Here is an 18,126-nt window from a genome sequence, read left to right on the forward strand (position 1 = left end):
AAAAACAGGTTAGTATAAAGGCAGATAAACCAGGGTCGCATCACTTTAAACAAATTAAAGGAATTGGTATAACCACTACAGCCAATGTGCATAATCATTACATGCAGGAATGACAACATAAGCAACAAGGACACAGAGAAATGTGGCTACCTTAACCCAACCAAGCAACAGATAACAAAACCACAGATGAGAGAGTAAATACATTTCATTCACACACATGCACAAGGTCACAGAATTTACAGATAATAAAAAAGGAAAAAAATATTGCATTCTTAACACTCATCTTTCAGCATTTACCAATAATTTAAGATTTTGTCCCATTTGAGAAATACTTAGAATCCATTTAAGTAAAAAAATCTATTTGACTTTCAGTACACTAGTCAAGAATTATTTTATTTTGGTTTTACTTCCAGGCTCTGGATCTGAGCTTAAATCTTCTGTCTCTCATAAAAGCACAGACTGCCCTGGCTTTTAGTCCAAAGTGGATTTATTGCCAGAAAACCATAAGGGACTAATAACTCTGGAAGATGACAACCTCAGTTTATCCCAAGAACTGAACTTAACACTGGATGCAAAGTGACAGTAAAACCTCGCCCCCCCATAAGCTGTTGCCTGTTCATGGATTTCAACATATCCTTAGGAAAACTTGCATCAACAGGCAAAGAGACAGCTCAGGCTTTGGACCCAGATAATCTTCATCAGTCTCATTAGAGCAATCAACAAAAATGACAGTAGTACAAACTCATTCTTTCACCTAGGTGGGAATAATCTTGTTATCTGCAGTCACATCATAGCCCACATGGCAAAAGAGAACCATAAATCTACCAAGTCTGACTGACTAAAGATCCAAGCACGCTTTCTGAAAAAGCAGAGCATAAAAAAAGCAAACCAAAACAATATCACTGATGCTCTTTCACTTAGGCATGGGATTTTTTTAATGGAGTCCAGTTCACAAGGAAGCCACATAGATTTTTGATGTGTTATACCTTGATTCTAAGTTTTCTCTTTTGGTATGGAGAAAACAGAGGACAAAGATGGGAGCACAGGCAGCAGCTCCTGAATCCCTTGCCACTGAAGGTTACAAATTTCTATCATACAGCACAATGAGAACAACAAAACACCAAAGCACTGACCTCATTGCTCAAATGATGGGTATGTGAGAAGTGCATACTCACCTTTATAACCTTCTGTTCTTAAAAAGTTCTAATATCACAGATGATATTGAAGACAAAGTGATAGCTCTCCCTTTCTCCCATTGTCTCCTTTTACATTTGCAATCCAATAAATTAGAACTAGCATGTACAGATGCCATTTCCTGTGATTCCTACAACTCTTAACATTTTGAATCTTTGCTATTGTTTTACAGCTCACAAATGACTCAAGGTGGCAATTACCTTCCCTTTTCAGCTAGTCAGATTTTTCTTCCCACTTCTCAAACTGCTTTACCACCATAAAGCCATAAAATCCCCAGAGTTCTTTAAACACAACGAAAAAGAAAGGGAAGAGGAGAGGAAAGAGGAGAAGAATACACTTCTTCATGCATCTTCTTTGACATATATTTTAACAAAGTAATTTCTGTGTACCAAACAAGTACTTTCCGTAGCTGCCCAAGTCCTCATCATCTTTGTAGCTGAGCTGGAGCAAACCTTATATTTGTTGTTCCATAACTCCAGTAGCAATGTGACAACAGAGTACAAAAGCCTAAAGAACAGGAGAGCTGTCAAACCATCATGGAGTAAATTAACTCTCCTATCCTCTATGGACAACCTTTGATTCTACTGAGAAAGTGAAGTATTGCCAGATTTGAAGTTTCGCCACTGAGCAGATGAAGGGTGTCATCCTTTCTGACATTACCCTGCTGTGAGGTTCTAAGTATGAGATCAGATTTTCTTTTTTTCTACATACTGCTTAGGATGCAAAATGAGTTTCTGATTATCCACCCTGTGTCATTCATGCTTTTCATGCACCAGTAAATTCCAAAGGTTAACTATAATATTTAATGGAAAGTAGCACAAGATTATGATTTTACTGCAGGATCTGGAAGAAGATTAAGTTAGGACAAAAAAAGTCCCAAAACATCTGGAACAGTGTCAGCCAGTTTAATAATAGTCACTCTCCTTTGTGGTAAGCTATTATCAGCGGAACAGGTGAGGAAAAGGGAAGAGGAGAAGCTGCTGCCACATCTCTAAAGCATATAGAAAACTGTGTTGTAGAAGAAATGCAATGTTCTTTAATCACTGCTGTTATGTTTGTTTGGCTGGTGGCAAGATGGAGTGAACATATTTAGAACACACAGCTGAATTTCAGATAGCTCTAATGCCCATGGTAAGCAACATAAGGATGTCCAAATAAAGGAAACAAAAACACAGGAGAACATATGGCAAATTAATAAAGAGGTGAAAAACCACTCCAGATGCAGGAAGTACTCAATATTTAGGGCAACATCTTTGACCTCTACAAAAGGTTGGACATCTGCCAAAGTAGGTGGCAGACTTGTCTGCAAGCTTCCAGTAGAAGTGGGCCCCCACGTCAAAGTTCTTTCTGAGAACTGACTTTGTCTCTTCAGAGCGTTCAGTAGACTGGCCAGACTGGTCAGGACACAAGGACTATTTAAGTCTTAACCACTTCCCTACCTTTTGTGCCTTTTCTTTCAGGCCCTCTCACCAAACCATTTTTTGGTGGTAGTAAGGGGAAGGCCCTACCCTTTTTATCTTTAGGCATGAAAGCTAGAAATACTCTGTGAAAAATAAATAAATGTATTTGTATAATGTCATTATCATGAAATCTCAAGGTTCTCATAGTTGCTTATAGCACGTCAACCTAGAACAAATTTCATGCACTAGGCATCCAGAAGATTTCTGGCTTTGCCGAGTACCTTCCAGGGAAACAAAAGCTGCTTCAGATCTGAGCAGACCTTCAAGTCAACAAAGAACTGCCTGTTGTCCCCGAAACCTCAGAAATGCAGCAATAAAAATACATCAGACTACCACACACAAAAAAGAAGGGGTGTGTGATGTGGAGCTTTAACTCCATGGGCTCATTTGACATTTCAGACACTCTTGGGTTCTATTCTTCCAGATAATGACCCACAAAAGTCTTTGCAAAAGCAACAGTCCTACAGGACACATCAAAACAGAAAACAGGTCAGTGTGGCAGCTATCATCCTGTCCAGCACACTGGTTAGTCTAATGATAGGTCATCTGAAGGAGAAGAGCTAGTAGAGAACATGCAGGCTATACAGCCAACAGATTAAGCTAATATTAAACAGAAGAATTACCAGAAATCTCTAATATTAAAGAAGAACTTTCAGAGCACTGAGGATAATCAGAAAAGACATTTTCAAAAAAACCCAAGTGCAATTTTTCTCTCCTTGAAACTTTGTGAACAACACAGAAAAGGTGCAATTTTGGCATTTTGGCTCTGCCACAAATGAGCAAAGCCACGGGTTCTGCTACACTATGTTCAGTTCCAGAATGAACAATGTGGTTAACAGACCCAATTAAATACATCAGAAAGACAGAAAAAAAAAAAGAACAGCCTACAAGTGTGCACCACTTATGAATCCTGTGAAATTGGAACTGACATTGAGCGATCTCCTGTGACAGGACACAAAATTCTCACAAACCAGAGTATTATTGTGGGAGTGTAGATGGAGGGCTAAGGCACAGGAGCTCCTACCCAATCAGACCACTGGGAGACACGGAATATAATATAAGGATAGAACTGGACTGCCAATTTGGTGTTTCATGAATACTCAAAGACGGCTCTGAGATAATACTTTCAATCCTAAGAAGGGACAGTCTTGACAAGTGGCAAGGCTTCAGCATGATTAACCTGTAATCTTGACATGGTAGGAAAATATGATCAAGGAGTAATTTCACCTTGCAAAGTCCTGTCTTGAAGGATCAGTTTAGGACATACATCTTCTTAGCAAACATGCATGCCAGACAACTTTACTGAGAAAACTATTGTCCTCTAGTGACTGGTAGCGAACACAGCAGACTGGTATTCAGTGGAGCTAGACATAATGGTGATTTTCACTTCACAAGGCCAGCAGAGCCTCGTGTGTTTTGATGGTAAGTGTCCCAACTGCTTTGGGAATTGATGCCATATACATGATACTGAGTCAGTGCTGCTGATGTCAATATTCTTTTAATTATTTTATAAATATTTAAAAATATATAAATTTATAAATTATTTTATAAATATTTAATAGTTCCTATTAATAGGAACTTAGCAAGAACAGTAAACTATTTAAAGAAGCTTCAAGATATGAGTACTACTGACATGCTTAAAAAAGTCACTCGTCCTATTCGTTTCTAAACTGGCTGGAAAAGAGAAACTACAGAAGAGAAAGGTTTTCGAGAGAGCAGAGAGAATGCCCCTAGTGCTTTCACTGGAGGCCCACCTCCTCAAAAAGCAACTTCTGTTTTGGTAGTCTTCACCATTCAGTTCCTTCTACCTTCAGTTTCTTCTGCCTCTTAAAAATACTTACTTCCGAGGACCCCAAAAAGGGTGCTCTGAAGCACAAGTGAATCGTAGGCTCAGAACTTCTTTCAAAGTATTTTAAGGGTACTGTAACATTAATAAACCACTCTGAGAAAAGTACTAGTAAGTAGTAGCTCATCCCAGTACCATCTTTTCCACTACTGGAGGTACCACTTCATAGAGATGAGTATGCAAGAGAAATCTTGCCACTCTAAGCCACTCACAGAAGCTCACTATCCTTTAGCTGCATTTGGGAGCATTTGGAAAACGTAAGTGTACTGAAGGATGTCATAGTGAAAGCAAACTAGTGAAATGGACAGTAAGGTGGACAAGTAGATGCACAGGGAGCAGCAATAAAGTAAGAGTGGGGGTTCTTGAGGAGAACTTCTCTGAAATCAAGTATACCTTCGCATCCACGCTCAATCTGCCCACTGCGGTGCAGAGCGTCATTGATTAGATCAGGCAGACGCCCATTCAAGTCCACAGAAGCTAGACAGCCCTGAAATCCATCACGTGATGCCACTAACTTCGGGAGGTTGCTATACATGCCTTGAGCTAGGCCAGCAATGTAGAGATCACCTAAAGGAAAAGCGGTAAACATACAAGGAGGACATTACATACCTTTTAGAGTAGATTTTCCCCACATCCAACATGAGTATAGCAAGCTGAACAGATGTTCAGAAAAAGTTACAAGCAGAGCAATATATTGTTCACAAAGTCATTTCTGACTCTTTTACTGCTACAAAGAAACCCACAACAATATAAAAACAATAAAACCTCACAAAACAAACAAACAAAAAAAAAAGCAAAGCCCCAAACCAAACAAATGAAACAGAACTTGAAAAAAGAATCCTAACTAAAAAAAACTGTAGCATGACAATTTCTGATAAAGCAAGATATGACAAACTATTCCAAACTATTCTGCTACATGAAGTTGCAGAGAAAAATGAATGTGAAATCCAAAATTGGCAAATTCCAGATTTACTGTTCTGTAATGAACAGTTCCTGCAAGCTTTCTCTTGTTTACTAGTTGAGCCCCACAAGAATAAAAGGGGAGACTGTCAGTCATGTATAATTTACCTTTAAGATCCAGATTTTTGGCACCATTGATAACTTGAGTGACCATCTTGGTGTCCACCTTTAGGCTGTGTGTGTTACTGTTATCTCTGGTAATAACGACATTGTGCCATTGGTTGTCATTAAGAGGACGATCACTATTGCCTTTGATAACATTAGGTCCGTTTCCAAGGTCAAACACATAGTGTATATACCTGTAAACATACCAAGAACTAGTTAAAACTGTGTAAGAACTCCAGTGCTACTGACCCTTATTCTAGCCAGAGTTGATAAATCAACTTATATGAGTCATGAAGGGAAGTATCTCTGGGTTAGAAAGTTCTAGTAAGCCAAAATATCAGGCACTGACTTGAAAAGATATTAGTTGTTTCCCTGCCACCAAGAAAGTATAAGGAGTAGTATTTTCAGATGACAACATTTGGATGAAATTAGAACCTAACCATAAAGCTTTCCTCCTTTTTTTCCCCAAAGTTCTCACAGATGCACAAAAACCCTGTCTGTGCATATAACGATTTTTTAAAACTGGAAATACTGATGAATGTACTGGAGAGCGACACTGGATATGCTTCTTTGGGGCATATATTCCCCAGATTCATTCTGAGTTTTGAGTAACTCCCTTAAGAAGATAATTGAGAAACTCACTCAATATATTGTAGCAAAATTCACATGAGATCCTAGACTTTCGCAAACAGCTGGAAAACAATTAACAAAGCTTTGGCAAAAAATAAAGACCCTAACAAATAAATACTGAAGTCATTGGAGTGTTAGCCTGGATTATTTACAGTTCTAACACAGAAATTCACCTGGACATAGAACAGATATAGTCTACGTAGGAAAAAAGACAACAAAATTCAACTCTCAACAGAGCACCGGGAGCTCGTGATTCTTGCTTCTTTATTACTCAATGTCCCACATACAGAAATATGTGCAAAGTTAAAAATGAAACAGATTAAACTATATTTCAGTTATGCTAAAATAAACAGGACTAGTAAACTGTATTTGTGGAGACCATGCCTACTCTGACTAGATGAGTATAAAGGATCAAAATTTGTTCAGCTAACAAAGGATTTATTTTTATTTTTTTTTAGATAAGCTATTAGTCTTGTGAAAAGAATACAGCAGCTCAAAAGCTGGCTGAGTTTGCTTTTTCCTCAAGCATTGCAGCAGAAAAACAAATTCAGCAGCCCACATGCTCTTTTTTTTTCCTCTAGTAGAAATGGTAGAAATACGAGTCTCTTAAAGGAAGCGAAAAAAAAAAAAAAGTGGGAAGAGAGAGCCCTCAGCACATTTCCTCATCCTCTGTGCTGTTCTCCAAGGTTAACAGGACAAAACATTATACTGATTAGGCCAAAACAACTTAAAATATGAATGTTTCATACTGCAAAAGTGTCTTTACCTCTGACAGGGGGAAGTCAGTGATAAAATCAGGAGTGTTAAGCTTCAGTGTTTATTTCTAAGTACTTTGTCATACTCAATGTTGTCTCAGTTTGCTGAGGTGTATGAGTTGAATCTCTCTTTGTGCAAACATTTTAAGCTTACCTATAAGTAAGTTTATCTAAAAATAAGCTGGTAGAACATAGCAGAAAGTCACTTACCCCTTGACTAGTTCAACTGCAATAAAGTCATTGCCATCACCACTGTTAAAAAGAATGAAACCATCAGCTGATGTGGTCTTGAACTGAAAGAAGAGGTGCATGGATGTATAAGCCTGCAAGGTGGCCAAGCTCAGGTAGCTGCTCTTAGTCTTGAACGTGACAGGGTCAGCTATGATGTTGCGGAGACCAAAGCGTGCCTTCAGCTCGCAATAGTCAATGTCACCATTCTTGCACAGGTCAATGTAGAGCATCCCATTGAACATGAGGCTCTGGAGGTGGCCGATGAAGCTGGAGGGGATAACAGAGATGTATCGTTTCTCTGTCATGATCCCTGTCTCGATGTTGTGGAACTCCAAGCGGGTGTGATCACCAACCATCGTGCCTGAAGGACAGAAACAAGGAGGAACACGCAGAAAGCCCAGGGATCAGTACCAGGTTATATGAAGCCCTTCACCTTTCAGTTTCCAGACTAATAGCAGTACTAACTTAACCCTTTCTGATCACAGTTCAGCAGCTTGCGTAAGAATGTGTAGACTCTCACTGAAGAGGCTTGAGCCTAGCAGTTGCCAAAACATGACTGAAGAGACAAGACAGGACTAAAGGGCCTTGGGCAACAAGCTCTGTATTTTCCCCTGTGTTTCACAGAGCTTCTTGTTTCTGAAGATGACTAGGTCTCTCCCTTAAAGCCTACAGTGACCTATTTGATCCAAGACTCCATCTGCTAAACAGCTCAGACAGTTCTGAAACATCACCTTGAAGTGCGCTTCCTGAAAACACTCAATAAACATAGATTAATATAAAAAGAGCAGAACAAGAAGTGAAAACATTTATAAATCTGCTAATATTTATTCCGTTGTTCTCTCCTCATGCCTGATGTTATTTCTCTTGTTTCAAGAGCATGGCAGGAAGGAAACACACGAGAATGTAACAGGCAAAAAGCCCTCCAAATACGCATATCATCAGCCTACCACTTGGGCTATTTGTCATATTGTGATGGATTTTAACCCCTCAATTAAAATATTCAAGGTATTCAGTATACCAAATATGTCAGACTACTCTTGAAGCATATTTAAAATGTTTTGGCATGCTAGGCATTAGTCCATACACAAACCCACACAGACAGATGAAATACAACTGAAGACTAGTTTGAATACAGAGACAAGTTGGGCAACATCAGAATGAAAACCATTACAAACATCCTTATTTTAGTCATCTGTAGCTCTTCATTAAGATAGCTTTAAGTATTTGGTCACACAAGCAAGTGTCCTTTCTACACAGGCCTTGTGCCATTTAGCATACAACAGGAATAATATCAAATTAATGAGCTACTCGACATTTGTTTTCTCATCATTCAATGTACAAGCATTGTTTAAAATCTGCCCCAAATCTGCTGTTATTTTTTACTTCATGAAATTTTGTGCAGCACTGTATTATGTGGTGAGGTGCTGGCTGCAGGGTGGCTGTGGGGTGGCCCCTGTGCTGGACACAGCCAGATCCAGCCAGCTCCAACCACCCCCCCGCAGGGCACGGCTGAGCCCCTCAGCTGAGATGGCAGCACCTCTGGAAGTGTGTTTGTTTAAGAAAAGACAGAGAACACTGCCTGTGAATGAGGAACGATGGGCAAAACAAAAAAATAAACACACACACCACAGCAAAACATCAAAACAAACAACTAAAAACCCTGCAAACACCAAGGTCAGAAAAGGATGAAGGGGAAGAGGTGCTCCAGGCATCAGAGTGGAAGGTCTCCAGCAGCCCATGGCGAAGACCATGGTGGAACATACACTGCATCCTGAGGAGGGCCCCCATGCAGGGGGTATTTCCCATAAAGAACTGCGGTCCATGGAGAGCCCACACTGGAGCAGGTTTTCCTGACAGCCTGTGGAGAGGACCCATACTGGAGCACTTCATGGACTGCTGGCAATGGGAAGGACCCACAGTGGAGCAGGTGAAAAGTGTAAGAAGGAAGAAGCGGCAGAGAGGAACTGTTACAGACTGACCACAGCCACCATTCCCCTGCACCACTTGGTAAGGGGTAGGTTTAAGAGTCAGGAATGAAGGAGAAAACCTGAGAAAAAGAGGAAGTGGGGAAAGGTGTTTTACTTTTTCCTCTTTGTTTCTCACCATCCAACTCTATTTTTAATTGGCAATAAATTGATTTTCCCAAGTCAAGTCTGCTTTGTCCACAATAGCAATTGGTAAGTGATTTCCCTATCTTTATCTTGAATAATCAGCCTTCTCATCCTATTTTCTCCCCTGTCCTCTCGAGGAGAGGGAGGGAGAGAGCAGCTGGGTGGGTGTCTGGCAACCAGCCACAGTCAACCCACAAGTTCAGCAGCACAGTGTGCAAATTATCCTCAAATATGCCCTTCATCTTCTACAAGTCCTGCAAGATTAAGGAATATTACTCTTAATTTTATATACACAAAGCTGAGGAACAGAAAGATCAACATATAAATAGTTTTGGATCTCAAAAAAAGAAACATTTGGCATCCAATTTAGCGGAATATTTAACAGCTTCGGAGCACTCACTGATTTTGAGGCTCAGCACTTCTTGAAATAAGACCCACAATCCCAAATGAGTACCTCCCAAGAGGATAAGTACAATTAGTGATTAAGTGTGAAAAAACTGACTTCAAGAGACTTACTTAAAATAGAGAAGTCAATTCCTCTAGGCTGTATTCACATGCCTTATGTAGAGGTCCCCTTCCTCCTTTTTACCATGCTATGTCTTTTGAAAGGGGATCTTAAAAACACGTTATTCCTAACTCACCTCTCATGATCACACATTAAGTGCAATTTTTTAGTTTATGCTTTGTCCAAATGTGATCAAGTTTTGCAAAGGTAGCAAAACCAAGCACAGTTGTTATTAGGAAAAAAAAAAATGTTTTCAAGTATCTATTCAAAATACAAAAATATTACGCACAGCAATTAATTTTTTCACTTATTCCCAATTTTAGCACTGTATAATTGTCTTTAAGTTTAGATCCAAAGACCATTGACACGGAAAGCTTCAACCCAAGCAAATGCAGCTGGACAAACTTAGAAGCAGCTGAAAAGAGTCACATATTTCTGACTATTCAGAAATTCAAGTGTCCGTATCAATGCAAGTGTTTTTAAATCCTAAACCAGTTCTTTACCAGAAATAATATTTTACTTTTGAAAAATGCCAGATCACAGGAACAGAAACTGTATATGGGCAAGTTTGTTTAGACAAACCATCTCACTTCCACTGCTGTGATTGTTAGCGGCTATTTCAGTTTTAGTGTTATCAAATGACATTTTCTGACTTTTCCAAATGATGTTGCATCTCCTTAAATTAAAACTAAAAATTAAAAATAAAAAAAAAAAAAAAAAAAAAAGAAATTCCTCCTTCACTTCGAAAGAGTAGAAAAATAAAATTTAGAGATTTTGAGGACTAAAACTAAGAAAACTGTTCTCCTTAGCTCTTCTACTTTTAGATAAATTCAAAGAGGTTGTTGCCAGACTTGGAGAGAAAAGCCAGGCCTGTGAAATCTGGAGTACACCAGAACAAGGAACTCAAATTTAGGGGGCATAAGAAATGGAATGCAGAAGGTTGGAAGAGGTGAACCCAGAATTTTAGAAAAGGTGAAAGATGAGAAAACCAGGACCAGCTTATGTAAAATAGGACGGTGATAGCAGTGGTAGTGCAGAAATTTAGGACTAGTTCAGTGAAAAGCTGAAAAGGACATGACAATACAAGACCAGAATCAGTACAGATATATATTCTAAGAAATCATGGAGAGAAATCAAGTATTTTCTGATCTTATTAGCTGTCAGTCCCACTTGCAGAGTTCACCTCTAATTTCTCTGTTGTGCTTTTTATAAAGTATTGTAACTACTACAGTAATCAGCAGCTCTTTAGTTCAAGTGGTAGCAAGCAAAGAATTCCAGCCTCCACAGCAGTCTTTGGGTGCTAGCAAGATGTTGTGGGGAGGAACATGACTGCTATATTCGTGTGTCATTTACCGCTGACGTTCTGAGGTGGGGAGAATGTGGCAGGAGGGTTTTGTGATTAAGCAGCAAAATGCTGTCCAGAGGAATTGGATTCTGTCTCTTCCATAGATGTCCTGCAGGAAGCCAAGCCAGCCACTTCATTAAAAATTTTTCATAGGTGGTCATTGATTGTCTAGACTTAATTCTCCAAGAAGCAGGGTTGATCTAATTTACAGGATCCAATTCATAGACACTCTGAATATTTGTGCATGCAAATGACTGAAAAGCTACGCCAAATTGGTACGAAATACATCCAACTTTAATCTGGTGCCTTGTTTCTGAACCTGTAAAATGCGAAAAAGATGCCTATTCACTTCATATAACACAGACATGGGAATAAATCCAGCTACAGCTTCTTAGTTCTGTATAAACATACTAATGAGTAGCACACAGTACACATAAATAAATTAAAAAAACAAAAAACCAAAAAGAAACCCTCACCAAACACTCCCTCCCAAACAACTCCACAAAACAATAAAAAAAAAAAAACAACTAACAGTTTTATATTTAGAGTAGAATGTAGCTGCCATGCATTGTTCTAAACAAGCAATAAGAAAGAAGGCGGCAGTCAAATAGGCTGTTTTTTTTTTTTACTGGGAGCCCAATTTAGACTTCTGATCTATACCTAAGCAAGAATCCTGTGGAAAAATCTATGTGACTACATCATTGAAGACTATATCATCTACCCAAGGAAGCAGGATGCAGATTGCACAGAAAGTCTTAACTCTGGCTTTTCTGACTTTTGACTTTTCCATGATTACATTCTTGTATCAGATATTTTTAGCTATAATGCATCTTAATTATGTAATTCACATACATGTACATATGCACATCCTATTTTAGTACAGGACTGTATCATTATTATTTATAAACTCAGTTTCATGAAAAAGAGAATTCAAAAACAGATGGCTTCAAGGTGATTGAGTTGGTAATGCAAAGAGTGCCACCTCATGGCGCTTGCTAAAAAAGCGCATCCAAAAGAATTTTCTTAAATGCATAAGTAATCAGCATGAAGCATTTACCAGCATTTTTCACTAATTCATAAAGTTCCCTCTTAAATAAAATTTACATAATAGGATATAGTATTCTGGAACTCCCTATGGCAACCATTCCTTTTAGTTGCCTTCTGAGAAGCTACTCAGAAGAGAGAATATCAGCATTTGGCAAAACAGCATGGGTCACAACTAAACAAACATACCCGTATCAGTGTGGCATCCAGGGTTACTCTTTGTGATTCTATTATCAGCCTTCAGGCTGCTCGTGTTTGCCTTAAAAACTCAGTTCCTACAGTTATATACAGCTATGAGAACTACAGACCTTCAGAAAAAGAAAAATAAGTTCCTGGCTCTTGCAGCTGTGGGGAAATGGACCAGAAAAAGTATCACCTCTAAAATTTTGAAATTAAAAAGAGACCACTCTGAAGTACCTTGATCATTTCAATGTAAATCTCATAACTTGGGAGACACCAGCTTTCCTGAGTGACTGATCTTCACCCTTTCAACTACATTTCTCTACAGAAGGAAGCAGGACCTCAAAAAGCTACTCAAAAAAACCAAAAAACCAACAACAACAATAAACAAGGACTGACACATTCTATACGAGTCAAGGGCCTCCCTAACTCCTAAAACAAAGTTAGGAACAAACTGCTCTATTTGATATGATTTTTCTTCTCTATGGCTCTGAGTCATGAACTTGGGAAGAAAAAAAACCCAAACAGACAAAAAACCAAAACACAAACACACACCAGCGTGTGCCCCCCCCATCCCCCCCCCCAAAAAAAAACAAACAAACAAACAAAAAAAAACCCCAACAAAACCAAACCAAAAACCAAAAACCACTCCACAACACACCAGCTTGAGAAATCCATATTTTCTAACACATCTAGCAAATGGTGGTTCACCATCAAGGAAGAGTTGGTACAGAGAAATGGTTTAAAGAGCCTTGGTTTTGATGCCACAGCACTGAAAGCAACACAGTTGCAGCTCAGGAGCAAGGTATACTTACAGTGTACACCAAAAGAAGTCTGGCATAAGAGAGAGTGCTGCTCAGCAACTCTGCATTCTTGGGAATGTGCAAGCTCCTCTGACCCCTAATCCCATATTTCCCCATATTTTTGTTGTCACAGGGATTTTGGATGCTGGCTAAGAACTACTAGCCTCTCAGAACTGAACATTAGTTTTTAAATAGTAACACTAAACATACAAGAAGTAGAGAAAGGGGGGAGGGGGAAGGAGAAATACACACAAGAACAGGGAGAATGGTCTAACAGCAGAGAAGAGACTGGGAAGAGAGATACAAAAGTAACAACCAAAAAACACATCACACTTACCCTCAGCGACATCATCATCCACCATCAGCTTGAGGCTCTTTCCTCGGCGAACTACTCGGACAGTGTGCCACTCGTTGTCATTGAGTTTCTGCCCAGCATAAAGAGTTTCAGGTCCCTTGCCTGGGGATGGTGACAGGTATGACAATTAAAGCCAGACCCCCAATTAGTTTAGTATTTACTCAATGGGAAAAGTCACCAAAATCAACCTGGTGTGCTATAGTCTAGCAGATTATGTAGGTGTACCTGTCATCAACCCTCACACCTGCACCTTCCCAGCCCAGGGGGAGCCAGGGTCACAAATCCTTCCACTCTGTGAAGTGCTTTCCTCCACAGACTCCAGAGGTCACGTGCATTTAAAAGAAGGGTAGAAATCTCTCTTGTGCTATGGTACTCATTTCCAAACATCCATCGTACAGGGCACTGCAGCACTAGAAAAACAAACTGGTGACTGAAATGTCTCTAGAGTGGAGGCATTACAGAACAATTTTGCTCTCCTATGACTCCAGGTTTACAACAGCCCCAGGGTGCTTGGGGTTCTTTTCAAAAGTTAATCATATTGCTGCCTCAACATTCAGGTATCAAACACCAGGCTGGTTTCAGTCTTTCAGTCTCAAAAAAACCAAACCAAAAAAATATCCCACCCAAAACCAAAACAACAAAACAAACACCACCCTCTCCCATAAATCCTGAAATCCCACCCCCAAAAAAAACAGTAATTAAAAGAAAAAAAAAAAAAAGAAAAGAATTTAAACCACAGAAGAGATAACCACTCACCAACCTGGCTGATTGCTCTAAGGTTCTTTGGCAAAGCAGCCTGGCTTACTTTACCCACTGACTTACAGGCCAAAAGCGAAAGAGGAGCCCTTCTCCAAAAGGTAAAAACACAGTTGCCCTTGCAAACAATGCTCCTGGAAAAATGGAAATAGCACTACCTGTATTTGTCCAGTTTTGCTGCTCACTCATCACAGTTGACAGGCAATTACTTAAAACATTAATTGTTCAAATTACAAGACTGGAACACCTCACTCATGTCAAATAGTAAGTGTGTCAAATAATGGTGTGTGCTAAATTAAAAATGTCTATGCTCATTTCAGTACAGTCCTAGAGTGTTTTTTGACCCAGCTGTATCAGAGGAATGCAGAATGAGGACAGTAGAACTTGCTGCACATCGGGTCTGAGCCCATTGCCCAAACTGGCAAAAGGGAAACCCAAGAAAAAAAAAGCAAGACGCATTGTAGGCACGACAGGGACAAGACGGCACTGCTACAGCTCAGTATACTGCACAGGTTAAACTAATATCAGACATGCAGATTATTTCTCTGGGGTTTTTTCAACACAAGAAAATTAAAGTTTTTATTCAGGTAGCCCAAGAATAACATTTATTTTGACTGGTTTTTAATGGACTGGTTATGTACCACAGAATAAAACATTGTACACGTCTCCAAATGAAACTCTGCACAAGGGGATGCACCCACCCCAATCTGTGTCATGGTGTGGACTAGCAAGTAAGAGTAGCATATTCCATAGTGAGTCAGAAGTGAAGGACGGGGTAGGAAAAATGTCCAGAGACTTTACATAGCCCACAGTATACACACTGCCTAATTAGCAACGTCACCTTAACCACTTCTTACTGAGGGGGAACATGGGCAAAGAAGATGGTGTCTCTCTCAGCTAGGATATAACAGGCGTAGTAGGGGAATCCTATGGAAGGCGACCAAAGCAAAATGAATTCTTTTATTCTCCTTAGAGGATCATGTAATTCATGTTAATAAAAAACAAATTTAGTACCCTTTCAAACAAAGCCCATTGCTAACCAATTTTACCACAGAGCAAGAAGAAAAAAAAATGGTTTTCTACAGTGACCTGAAAAATAAAAGTTGTTCTTGGATTAAAAGAATAGGGAGTCATATATTGCAATTACAGAATATCTCTTTAACAGGAGAAACCCATAACCTCTGCAGTTCCTCACCTGTGTGCCGAAGTCACACTGTACCATGGACGTAAATCCAGCTGTACAAGGCAGCCAGATAATGACCAAAAAGCTTGAGTTCTTTGGAGCCAGACAAGCAAAACTCTATTAAATAGAGTCCTAGAAAGTTATGCTAGATTTACATCAGTGAGAGCATCCCAGCACATGTTACAAAATGATGTCTCTGGATGCCTACATCAAAACATACTGCATCAGCTATTACAGTTCCACACAGCCACTTCCCACATAGGAAGATAAAGGAGTTCATCTGGACCAGTGTGTTTTCTATAATGCCACCTGAAAAGCAGTTGCTGACCTTTTAGTTCCCACTTTTCAACCCTAGCCTGACAAAATAAGGGTCAGCCAAATTGAGGCGGCTTGGCTTGTCATTGCTATCTTGATGCCCACCGTAACATTTTTAAAACAAAACTGACACCAACAGAAGTTATACAACTAGATTCTAAGAAAATGTAGCTTAACCAGTTCACAAATAAACGAGTAGAAAATTTCAACTTTCCAACTTCTTTTTCCAAATGAATAAAGTTGTCTACAAATGAGATTCCTATTTAAAAGTAACTGGTCAATAGTTTGGGCTAATAAACCTGAAAAACAAGCACTGCAGATGCAAACTATTTCATGTTATTGAAGTCCATTCTTGATCAGCCGATTTAATATTTGATCAGTAAAAAAAAATAAATAATTAAGAGTCTGTAATATGTTTGTTCACTCACAAATCTCTATTTTATATGCAACAATGGGCATTGGCTTCTTTTGGTATGGTTACCCAAGTTACACTACATAGAAAATTCAATACATGAGTATGCACAAGAGCATGTGGGTAAGTTTTTCGAACCAAAGATACGAGAGTTTTTAAAAAAAGTGTTAACTAAACATTATTTTACTCTATTTAACTGTTTTCAAATGCTTTCAAGATATTTACGCAGCAGGTGGGTTGATCTGAAAAGCAGCAAAATTGTGCCCCCATTTTCCAGCTGACAGTGTGCAAATGAATTGCTGCTCCCTGTGTAAGCTCCCACTGAATTCTGAGTGGTTCCAGGAACTGTGTATAGCGGGACTCCTACATCTGGATGACAAACTTCAATTCATTGAGCATGATTAATACATGTGCTGTTACTACATAGACATTTATGATTGATCAGATTTTTAAAATATGAGTTGAAGATTCCTAATCCAACAGTTGCAGAGGCTAGGGAAAACAGAAAGGAAATGGGCAACATGTAGCAGAAGGATAATGCTTCCCCTAAGTACTATATCCTACCCACCCAGTAAGGCATTTCTGTGGTCTTACAGCTAAACACTCAGAACCAAGCGTTTAGACCAAGGCTGGTGGGTTTTTGTAGTTTTGTGGGTTTGGGCTTGTTTGTTGTTTTTTTTTTCTCCTCTCCTTTCAAGCTATCTGCACCTACATCACCCTTCAACTAGAATAATGCAGATGTAGGAGGAATCAAAGCAGAAGATTCACTGGACAGAAAAAAATTCAAAGGATTTATATCTTCCCTTTGTGCAACAGTCTTTTACGATAAAAGACTCTTGCAGCAATGCTACGAGCTGGATGCCTGGAAGCACTTTCTATTTGTAATACTTTTGATGAGATGGCAGTTGAGCATTAGGTAATTTCTGCAATTTATTTATTTTTTTTTTTATGCATGACAAGAGTAAAAGATAGCCTAACAGGAAAAAATAAGAAAGTTTCTAGTGGAGAAATAACTTAATAGTAAAGCTGCCAGAGTATCACCTCTGTTGGTGTCTCTAGCCTTCTTGGTCATTCCATTCCCCTTCTTAATGCCCTCTAAGGAACCATATACATCATACAGAATTGATCACTGCCTCTCATTTTCAAACTCAAATGAGGCAGACTAGTGCATATTCCTTTGGTGCTTTGAAGTGGCAAACACTACTTAATCAGAAGCAAAAATATCTCTCAGGCATCCCCATATTCTGGACACAGTCCAACTGCAGTCCAGGCTTCTTGAACAAATATTACTTAATTCAGCTGCAACGACTCTTCCTCATGTCCCCATGAGTCCTTTAACATCTACGCAAAACTGGTGTGTATCTTGTTCATAAAACCAATTAGTTTATGCTTTCAAACATAGAAGAACTCCATCCAATCTGCCCAGGATGTCCCAGTCATCACCTCTATATCAAAGGTGCACTGCTGCTAATTAATAGCTTGGCCCAAATAGACTATATAAAAATGCCAAGAATAGACATGCCGAAGTATAAAGAATCAAAAAGCAGTTCATGCCTTCTGAAAATGCCAAGTTGCTTTCCATCTGGCCCTCAAGAACTCGCTCATTTAGCACAAACAACTGGTCAGAGTGATGCAGTTAAAATAACAGCTCTGAAAACACCAGCTGTTATCCTCCCTCAGCAGTTAACAGCACACAGAATTTCCTTCCTATGAAAGGCAAAGGAGAAAGAGGGTTAATCCCCTCACCAGCTCCTCACAGGTGGATCAAAACCTGTGCTTTTACCCATCTTGCAGGCTGTCATTATCTGATCCGTTCATATGATTAAAATGACCTTCATAAAACCAGGCTATCTTCATTACTGCGTATCTTATCCAACATTACAGAAGAGGTCAAACATTCAAGTCTACAGAACGGCAGAAGAGACAACCAGAAAGG

General features: G+C 39.3%; 1 protein-coding gene across 39 annotated transcripts in view; it reads right to left on the minus strand.

Moving 5' to 3' along the window:
* NRXN3 (neurexin 3) overlaps window positions 1-18,126 on the minus strand; it is a 997,539-nt gene that overhangs the window by 544,488 nt on the left and 434,925 nt on the right. For 38 of the 39 annotated variants that reach the window (XR_003991147.1, XR_003991145.1, XR_003991143.1 and 35 more), the window contains 4 exons: window positions 13,507-13,626; window positions 7,161-7,542; window positions 5,569-5,759; window positions 4,894-5,067 (listed from right to left, as the gene is read on the minus strand). The exons of the other annotated variant lie outside the window; for it this stretch is intronic. Coding sequence is in view for 31 of the 38 variants with exons in the window: in XM_030484256.1 (XP_030340116.1) it covers window positions 4,894-5,067; window positions 5,569-5,759; window positions 7,161-7,542; window positions 13,507-13,626 (867 nt within the window). In the remaining 7 variants the exon portion in view is untranslated. The remainder of the gene's footprint in view (window positions 1-4,893; window positions 5,068-5,568; window positions 5,760-7,160; window positions 7,543-13,506; window positions 13,627-18,126) is intronic. 39 annotated transcript variants of the gene reach the window in all.

Source organism: Strigops habroptila, chromosome 4, assembly GCF_004027225.2.
Source record: "Strigops habroptila isolate Jane chromosome 4, bStrHab1.2.pri, whole genome shotgun sequence".
Taxonomy (NCBI): domain Eukaryota; kingdom Metazoa; phylum Chordata; class Aves; order Psittaciformes; family Psittacidae; genus Strigops; species Strigops habroptila.